At 34.3% G+C, this 11,126-nt stretch overlaps 1 protein-coding gene across 1 annotated transcript; it reads left to right on the forward strand.

Annotated features, from left to right (window-relative positions):
- The first annotated feature begins 2,638 nt into the window (after positions 1 to 2,638).
- On the forward strand, positions 2,639 to 10,436 carry LOC117327203 (vacuolar protein sorting-associated protein VTA1 homolog). The gene is made up of 7 exons (XM_033884057.1): positions 2,639 to 2,809; positions 3,643 to 3,737; positions 5,417 to 5,541; positions 5,989 to 6,064; positions 7,146 to 7,263; positions 7,954 to 8,256; positions 8,899 to 10,436. Exons 1-7 carry the CDS (start codon positions 2,707 to 2,709, stop codon positions 9,045 to 9,047), a joined length of 969 nt encoding a protein of 322 aa, XP_033739948.1. The 5' UTR covers positions 2,639 to 2,706; the 3' UTR covers positions 9,048 to 10,436.
- Positions 10,437 to 11,126: the final 690 nt, after the last annotated feature.

Consider the following 11,126-nt stretch of genomic DNA (forward strand, 5'->3'; position numbering starts at 1 on the left):
TTCCGTTTTATCGTTTACCTTTTGCAAACATGACTTGCACATCAGATCGTTATTGAAGTGACTAAGTGAAAGAAACTTTATCGTGACTGTATATCGGCAAAACTACACCAAATTACAAGTGACATAACGAAACATTACATATATATTTACATGTATTGACCAGTCTTCACACTAAACTGATGAGCGGCAGAGCGAAGTTATAATGATTATATAATGTTGACAAATATTGACCAAACTTTTCACCAAAAACGATAACTCGCTTAATTCGAACACTCGGATAACTCGAAGTTTTCCCGTGGTCCCGTCGACTTCGAGTTAACGAAGTTCCACTGTATTTTAATTCAAGCAGTACCGGGGGAAAATGCGACAAGATAAAATGAACAAACTCGACTAAATTGTCACTTTAGTAGTGTAATAATAGTATATAGAGGGAGAAAACAAAAGAATTTCTTTGGATGCAATCAAATAATAGTGTAAAGTATGCTATTTTTGGTGGTGATAATAATGTACAACATTCTATATTCTTGTGGTGGTGATGATGATGATGATGATGATGATGATGATGACGACGACGACGACGACGACGACGGCGGCGGCGGCGGCGGCGGCGATGACGACGACGGCGATGAATTAATCTTCGTGCAATGGCAAATTTGCATTAAAACCGAAATTTTAACTATTTAAATGCGCGGTATATTAACGGTAAAACTTAATTTACTAGCTAAATTTATACTCTTAATTTTGCGGTGTTGAAGTTTCCGTGTCGTCAATATCAACGTCATTGTGGTATGGAACAGCCTCTCATACGAAGAATAAACTATGTTTATCCACAGCTAAATAACACAAGTGTATAATAAACAACATCGATATTTATTTATTTATGTATTCATATTATTAATTTTAATTACTTAAGCCATTATCGTCAAACTTTAATTCGCCCTTTACGGAGATAAATGTTACAAAGAAATTGGCAAGGTATTTACTATATTCAGAGACGTGTATATCACACACATCTCTACTCTATTGAGAAAAAAAAAACAGTTTTAAACATATTGATATAAGTAAATTGAGGTTTTGTTAGCACAGTCTGTATAAAGATCTACATCGTAACATCTAAACGGACAATTTGGAGAAATTTGATTTTTCTATAATCAGTATCATCGTCGGATACGCACAGTTGATTGCATTAAGCAATTAGCTAATTAAATGCACGTTATATTGTAAGTAGCGTATATAGACGAAGTTTAGTGCAATCAACCGTGGGTAAAAGCAACCATCGTATGAGAAGATGACTCACATTTTAAAAGTTATCTTCAAAACAAATACTTCTATACGTCCCGTGGTTTTTCATGCAATCACTGAAATGGCTTACCCTGTAGATCAAAACATTGTCGCATTAAAAATCAATAATACAGAAATAGATAAATACATTGAACTTTCATTATCATGTGTACTTTTCTTCTATAAACTGACAACATTAATATCCTGTCATATTTCCAAACATGGACATATATCACATGTTACATTATTCTTATCTAAACATGAACAAATACCAATGAAATGAAAACTGTTGAACAGATAAATAACAACAACAGTCATTTCAAAATGATGAAAGCCGTCAGAACAGTCAGTTATCTTTCTAACTCGACTGAAAATAATAAGTTACATTTTGGATACTGGTACAGTGTATTCTTTCCAGCTAATTTCGGAAGTGAATCTCAACTCTACTGGACTAGGGCACATGGATACAGGGGTGCCTACGATATCAAAGAAAGTAACGCGTGATAAAAAAAATCAAGATTTTTTTTTATTAAACCAAATAATATCAGCATTCTCCGTCACATTTCATACATAATTTAACAAAATAGCAGTAAATGGTACAACGGGACCGACATTATATAATTAACATCCCATATTGTCTCTCAAGTCTCTCAAGTCTCTCAAGTATAAATAAAATCGTATGTTATTGTGGAGTACTAAAATAAACTTAAACTGTGCTAGACACGTGTACACACGTGCATATATTTTACTCAATTTTTGTTATGTAATATTTTGTGTGATACGCGTCTTTTTTTAATTATTTGTATATGTCTTGACAGCTATATACTCCATCTGCCGAAAAAAAATCTTATTAAAAGTTTGTCGTAGTATAGGTCTCACATAATTAATTCAGCCAATCAGGTGTTGCTTCACCCTTAACCAAGTCCCTGAAAAAAATGGGTTGACTTTGGTCTGTAGCTATTTCCTGAGTAAATGACACACGCAATGGGTACTTTCTAAATACAAGAATAAAGAGTAGGGTCTTCAGATTTTGAAAATCAATATATACTCCTAGTATAAATAGAAAGATGTAGGATATCAGGTGTAAAATGGCGGGAATCCCTATGTAGGGGTTTCCCAGTCGACTGTACATATCAGGGTTACTGTCTTCCACGTATTTGTTTGCTCTTATATGCTATTAAATCTATCCAATAACATCATCATTCTTTAAGTTAAATATTTAAAATTTGATTTGATGTAAACTTCACAGCATTTCAACTTCAAATTATGGATTGAGGGGATGGCGTCATTGGTAATAACATATTGTGAAATAATTAGTGGCGTAAGACCTATTTCTAATGTGTGTAGACAAGAGTTATCCCCCTTTGATGTAACTCTTGTTTGTGTCGACTTTTGAGACAGATCTATCGAGCTGTCAGAGAAATAATGACGAGTTTACCCCCACTCCCTCCTAAACTTAAAGCTTTGCAGCATTATCTAAAGACAGCCATAGAACATGACAAACGGGATCCAGTCGTGGCATACTATTGTAAGTATCGCAACGAATCGAATACCATGGCTCAAAAATGTCTTGTAGAATGGCGGACAGCATTTACATTTTGTCGGTTATTTGATATTACTGACTGAAAAGAACCACTGGCATGTTGATTTGCCTGTCGATAACCTGGAAGATACGTATACGTATATGCCATTTAATAAAGATTAAGATAGACCCATAGTTATATTTTGAATGCAAATATTATAAGTTTTAACTTTTCTTCAATTGTCTTCAATTTTTAAATAATCAACTGATGTGGAGTATTGCCATTGGTAATGAGTCATCGATATTAATGGTAACTTGTTAAATTCATACAATCAGCTCTCTTTTCCTTTGAATTACATTTTGAATATTTCCATTTTAATGCGAATCATCCAGTGTTTACTCGTGGAATCCCGACACGATTCAGATAGATCAGTATTTAGTGTCAGTAATTTGAAGAAGTATACTGTAGAAGTTAGAACATGAAGGCCTATTTTAATTTGGTACATGTAATTATTATATGTCCTATATGCATCATGCCAACTCATTTTGAAGGGATTTCAAATATGCTGACTCAAATTTTCTCCGACAGAGGAAAAGGAAATGGGAGTGATGCTCAACATTGCTTTGTTGTTTTATCTTATATTAGAAATCATTGTGGCATATATAGATAGGTTATCATCAAATAGTAATATAAAATTTGCTCTTGTTTTTAAAAGTGGGCATGAGGTTTCTATACAGCTAGCTCCTTTGAGCTCATGCTGCCATTGACATTAGCTGTAGGGCGATGTATTGATACTTTCAGAGTAAATTATTAATATTCTTCTAAAATATTTATTTAGGTCGGTTGTATGCAATGCAGAAGGGTATGGAAATAGACAGAAACTCTCCTGAATGTCGAACATTTCTGGTGACATTGATGGACTACATGGAACAGGTATGACTAAACATACACGAATATTGATTTGTTTTTTCTCTAATATAATGAAAAATACTGTAAAGCTACTAAAACACTAGTACTCCTATTCAGGTTTGTGGCAGTAGGGAATTTCTGGGTACATTGGGCAGGTTTTCCTTAAAATTTGCTGTTACGATCATTATCGAGTCCTAGATCTCAAAATTTGAAACACATTATTTCAAGATATAAGTTGTAGGCTAACTATGTGGTCATAACCAATTTAACCTACAAAATCATGCAAACATAAACCTAGCTGCGATAACGTAGCTCTGGATGACAGACAGACAATTTCTGACAGATGGCCTGGTCATCATCAGAGCTATACGATTCCCTTCCATTGACGGTAGTGTTTCAAAACAGTGAACCTCGAAAATGCTACAAATAGCGGATATCGTGTAACTTTGGAGTAATAGTTTATATAATTAAACATTTCTAATACAATTTTGCAATGTACATATTAACCTACCGTCTAATCTGGAAATCTTTAATTGATATCATACTGCTCGGAGTTGTCTCCGTGATTCGCCATGATACTTCTCGAAGAACTCTCGCGAGGATGCTGACCCAAATATGGGACCCGTGACCATATATGGATGAAGCTACTTCGATAAATAAATACATAATCAGAGATATTTAACCACTGTTTTGTAACTCTTGTGAAGAAAGTGAATCTTACTTTGCGTAATTAAAGAATTTCAGAATGAATTGACCTTCCTCAACGAGGTATATAACTCCAAATCTGTTTTTCTGTTGAAATCTCGCGGGAAATCTCATTAGCATCAATCTATTTTGATTTCCTTATAAGGAAATTGACCTTTACGCTTGTATCAAAGATGGCGGTATGTTTGAACTGATATCTCTGTGTGTCTTGCATTGCTCGTTTTGGATTTTACTATTTATTGTCAAACAATTGACGTAATGTGCAGGTTTGTGGCTTGAATATTGATAATAGATACCAAAATCATCAATTTACATGTGTTTTTTTATCCGAGAACATTTTAACCACAGCTAATACTGCCCGATGTGAAACACATCGGGGCTTGCTATACACTATCGGCAATGGGAGGGACTTCATACCCTGCCAGAGAGCAGTGTAGTGTAGGCAGGGTATGAATATTCGTTCTAACATAAACCATGCACATATTGACTAACTATAAAAGGACTCATTTCTTCCACACATTCAATATTCTCCTGACTTGCTGTCAGTGTTAACATTGTGAAGGGAACCATATGAACGTAGTCCACTTGTATTATAACCTGACAGATTTAGTTACTAAGTCATAATTATATATAACTCATCAGAGAAGAGTTACCATGACTATAGTCTGCTTTATAAAGACTTGCATAGGGTGGGCCGCTGGACACATGGCCACACAGTGTGGTCTGATGTGGCATTGAATTGGGTGGCATAAGGTGGAGAAGGGCAGAAAGTGTGGAAACAATCAGAATAGTACGTTAACAGTATATGTGCACCAACTCTTTATGATTATCGTGACACCCCTAGGGAGCAATGTCTAAGCATAATTGTTGCATCCTCAGTCAGTCATATCATAGGCCTATACAATATTCTGTTTTCAGTGATTCAGCAGTTGTTTTATTCAGATCATATTACTTCAGGAAGTTAACATTGGAATAAGATGTGTTATATATATTTGTAGATGAAGACAACATCACAAGATGAGGCCATCACCAATGAGGTGATTGGGCAAGCTCATGTGGAGGACTATGCCCTCAAAGTGTTTTTGTTTGCTGATAACGAGGACAGAGCAGGCAGATTTAACAAGTAAATAAATATTAATAAATGAATAAACAGAATCAATAAATTCAGGAAGAGTGAAAAAGTCCAAAATAAATAAACCAATAATTGAATAAAAATTAGACAGTTCAGAGAAAATGAGATCCAACGTCCGGTGTAGGTAGTTCTATACGTTCGTAGTCTCCCTAGGATGGATTCCTCATGGAATACACGAGTCCGGTACATAAAAAGTGTGTAAACAATAAGTAAAGATGACCAGACAACATCCGTAGGAAGTTGTCTGGTCATCTTTACTTGTTGTATACTTTATAATTTTGTACAGTACTTGTATAAATGTTGTTATCAACAACCAAAAGTCTTTCTGTTTAGTAAGAATCACTCATGCATACATCTAAAAAAAAAGGAAGGATTCTGTAGGAAATCATTTATCTAAAACAGGAAGGAGATAAGAAATCAAATTTGCTTTATTTTCAGGAATGTTGTGAAATCTTTCTACTCCTCTGGTATGCTGTTTGATGTTTTAAGTGTGTTTGGAGAACCTAGTGAAGATGTAAGTCTACAATATTTGCTTCCTTTAGTTTTAGCGATGACCAGAAACTGCATATGTGTCACTCCAACTGCTGTTTGTTAACTCATGCAACTTGTCCAAAGGACTGGAGACTTTGCCATGGGATGTCATCCTTAAGCTGTATTAAGTACATATTATTGTATAATATGCTACTTGTCCGAACTCCAACATTGGTTTCGACAAAATTTGGAGAAGCTTAAATAGATGAAGCAGAATTAATATTAACCTAACATCGTCAGATGATGGGCTATTCAAATTGCTCTTTGTCAGTGGTCTGGCATCGATCCTCGGGCCGTCCATGAACAATCCTTGTTATAACTATCAAACTTCCCCTTGGTCCCTAGTTTTGCCCATTTGATTTTGATTTTGATCCAGAAATCAAAATGACTGATAGTTGGCCATCTTTGATTTTGACAATTGACAATTTGATTTATTATTGTCATTTCTTGAGAAGCACTTGGAGGATTTTCTCAGTTTATGTGTAGTGTCCCCATCTTCTCTAGTTGTGCCCATTTTATTTTGAGTCTTATCTAGAAAACAAAATGGCTGACAGTTGAAGATTAGTGCTGCTATTTGCAATTCACATAAAGTTCTTCCTAGTTTTCTCTTAGATGTGTATGATTTCACATTTCCCTTGTCATCAAACCACAAAAGTAGAGAAAAAATCAGTCTTAAATGGAACCAATAAAGTCCATTCATTGGTGACACCAAGATCCCACTGGGATCCCTATGTTTTTCCTGTAAAAGCACTTAAAATAGATTAGTGGATCTGATTCCAATATGGATTCAAGAAAAGTATTAATGTATTTTGTCATAAAAGTCAGGAGTGTTTTACAGTTGTAAGGTAACTTTCATGTTCTGATGCCTGAAAATAACACTTATGTAACCAGGTAATGCCGTGTACTACCTAATATCAAACTCACTTCTTCCAAAAGATTATATTTGTTGTTACTAGGTGTTATTTAGCAGATTTCAATGTGGAGAATCTGAAAATACAAATGTACAACATTACAATGAGACACATGTACTAGCAAATATTGAAGAATTTGAATTTTTGTTGCAGATTGAAAATAATAAAAAGTATGCTAAGTGGAAGGCAGCCTACATACATAGGTGTCTGAAGAACGGAGAAACACCTGTCGCTGGTCCATTGAAGGAGGAAGGGGATGAAGAGGAGGATGGTTAGTATAGTATATACATTTCAGTCTCTGGGTGCAGAGATTAAAAAATAAAGATGTAGATGAAAAGTGATGGAAATATTTAGAATAAACTTTATATATAAACTTAGTGAATTATTTTATGGTCAATTTTGGCCCCAGTTTCATCAATATTCTTAAAACTCCAAACTTAAACATTTATCATAGGAAAGCATTACAGATAAAATTGAAAGTTCCTTACTAAGATTTGTATCTTGAATACAATAATGCTTTCCTGTGGGAAAATTTAGATAACAATTTTCTAAGGGAATTTCGATGAAATCAGGGCCAGATAATGTATCTTCCCTTTTCATTGAAATAGTAATTGTCATTGGATGATGTATTGTAAATCCTGTTGATGGTTGCTTATGAATTGGCACCCACAAAATTATCCAGGTTTGCATGTATGATATTTTCACTAAGCCATTAACCATTATACATATTTGATATCAATTAATACACGCACAACTAACAGATATGAACATATTCATAATTCATAATTCGAATTCACAATTTCAGTTAAACAGAAGTTTCTTTAGTTTCTAGATTTGTTTTTTTTTTTCATACTGTCATTTTTACTTTGTCAAATATACTGTATCAAAGATAATAGCCTACCCTTAAAATCAGGCTCTGTAGGGCACTGATCTAGCATACAATATATGTTTTATATTTTAGGTGCTATTGGAGGTGTCCCTGCACCCTCGTCTACATCCCAGTCAGGACCTTCAAACTATTCGACACAGCCAGACCCTGCACCAGGATACCCCCCACCCCAGCAGCCTCCATACCCCCCACCCCAGCAACCTGGTCCTCCACCCCAACAGCCTAGCAACTACAGCCCCTCCCACGGAAACCTCAATCTTCCTTCACCAGGAGGTAGTCAGTACCCTCCTGGTGCCCATGCTCCTCCTCCGACACCCCAACAGCCTCAGCAGCCAGCAGGAGGAGCAGCATCCTGGACTCCACCACCAAACACTGGTATGTCTTTATGTCTGAGAGATACAATTCCTGAAAATGATATCGTGAATCAAAATATGTTTTATTACACTAATTGGAAATCGTACCTCCAAATTATCTCCCTTTAAATGGATTCATAAACGTGTTCTCTCAACAAAAAAAATCGTAAAAAATAGGTTTCAGATTTACAAATTTTGAACAACTATAACTTAATTCAATTCATTACAATGTGTGTATACTTAAGTAAAAATCTCTTAAATATATTTTATAGTAGAAAAATTAATTACATGTTTAACTTATATGCTATACATTTTTAGTCCTCTCCCTTAATACCCTTTAAGTAAAAATGAAATTTTTGTGTGGAGATTATTGATGTAGTTTTCAAAGTAAAATACAAATTTCAGATAGTATGTACATTGGTGTACATACATGCGTTCCCTTTTTGACATTACTCTAGCGACTTCCGTTTTAAACGGATTTCAAACTTAATGCATTTAGTAAAGTGTTTAAATACCTAGCCTGGAACAAGTTCATGTTGGCATGTGAAGAGATTTGTATTGTTTACAAGGCCTTTTTTATCAGAGTGACATGATAATAAAGCCAAATGTTTCTGAACACCAATATTCATTTGTATCTCATTAAATATTCTCTTTTCCTTTACAGCAGGAGTACAGCTGACTGCAGACCAATACCAAAAAGCCCTGAAGCTTTGTAAATATGCAAGTAGTGCCCTTCAGTACGAAGATTCTCCTACAGCCATAGATAACCTTACGAAAGCTCTCAAACTATTGTCTACAGGGAAGGACAGCTAGTGACAAATCTTCAGCATTATGCCTTCCAGATTAATGTGATATCAGTGCTTTTTACCTTGAAGTCTATGTGACACAGAGAATATGAACATAGTGACATTTACTATTATAGCTATCTAATCTAGACTTTTCTTAACTCTCATATGTCAAGGAAGTTTTATATTAAATGGCATTGGAACAATAATTCATTTCAGGTGTTGATGTTCAAGTCTGACACCTAATTTTAGAAAGTTGATGTGTGTTAAATCTACAATCACTTAGTCTCTTTCTACTGTCTTAGAATGTATATATACTGTATAGCATAAAACATTTTGAGTTCTTTATTACTTGAAAGCATTCATAAATATTCATGCTCTGTCAGTAAAATTGAAACTAGTCTCTTAAATTTTTTCATTCATTCACTTAGATATTTGCAGTCAATTTTAACCTCAGAAACGCAAACGTAAATATTAACCTAAAATGTTTTATGTTATACAGAGTGAAATGTTGATATATATAGTTATATCTTTGTTAGATGAATACAATGCTTCAATCAAAGCTTTTGTTATTGTCTTTATTGTACTAATGAATAACCTATATACCAGTTAACAACTGTATGTCTAACCACCAAGTCATGATCAGCAATCTTGATTTACAAATATACAGGTTTATTAAATTTTTCTTATAAAATTTATTGACTTAGTTGAAATTCTACTGTGAACCAAGAATTATTGAAAATTGAATTTAAGCCATTAACTTATTACATGTTGGTTAAGTCGTCATCAATGGACTGTTAAAAGTCGTCATCAAGGGACGGTTAAAAGTCGTCATCAAGGGATGGTTAAAAGTCGTCATCAAGAGACCTATTTAATTGTTAGAGGGCCCTGATCAAAAACTCCTGGAAACAACCTAGATCTGCCATTGTCTACATCTAGCTCGTACAATGGAACTGCATTTTCCAGATACATATTTCATTTCTGTGTGACCATTACCATAATTTTAGTGTATACATGCATACCTAAATCAGAGACGTATATATGATGTAACGTCTCTCCCTAAATGTATCTATGATAGCAAGCCACAATTTAGTTTGTATACATGTATATAAGGGATTAAATTCTCAAAGTCAAACTTTCCTTGTAATGGGAGACCCGTCCTGTCTGCGACCTCTATGACACATCCTTTCCTGTGAATTAATTGACTTTTACCATTGCTTGATAAGAATGTTAATCAGTTGAGTGATAACCTCAACATTGATTTTGCTGCCTTGAACGTTCCTTATCTTAGTCATTGATCACTATCATATAACCTTGTTTCATCACGTTTTGTACATCGTGGTTAGAATTAAGTCATGTTTATTTGTCCATATTTCTAATTATTATTTATTTTGATTATATTGTATGCATTGTATTACCATAATAAAAAAAAATATTTTTAAATTTGTTCTTTTGGAATGTTTTCTTATTTTAACTCAAATCGTGCTACATGTATATCTGTGGTCCATCCATAAACCATCTTTTGTTATCTAAAGAATCAAGTACGCCATTGAAATACTATGTACAGTACTCTTGACCATTATTTTGCGAAATTGCCATTTATGTTCATTTATGCATGCTAATTTGTTTGTAAATTTTGTGTAACATTTTAGGGATATAAAGTCATGTACAAATATTTTCTGTCTCAACCAGCACAATATATTCAATATGACTTAAACAGCATGTACAAAAATTCTTTTGGATGAGATTTCCATGTATTTGTTTCCTCATCATGCAGTCATTTATTTGATTTAAGGAGTAATCCATAATGGGCTGGGTGTTGACTTTTATTTAGAAGGGATATTCTACTTCAGGTTATTTTCATTTTATATGCATGAAGTCCCTATGGAAACAGAGCATAACACCGTTGTAGGTCTGATGTCATTTTAGAAAATCCTCAAGAATATTTGACAATAGAATGGACAGAAAATGGGAAATGGATTACTACATGGGCCATCCTTATACTCCTATAACATAAGAGGCTGCTGGTCGGCTCTTTTTCTATCGGATATGATTTTGCCAACTGCGACAGCGCCTGTCAAAAGTATCTTGCCGTGAAAAACCTCTA

The sequence above is a fragment of the Pecten maximus genome, chromosome 5, assembly GCF_902652985.1.
Source record: "Pecten maximus chromosome 5, xPecMax1.1, whole genome shotgun sequence".
NCBI lineage: Eukaryota > Metazoa > Mollusca > Bivalvia > Pectinida > Pectinidae > Pecten > Pecten maximus.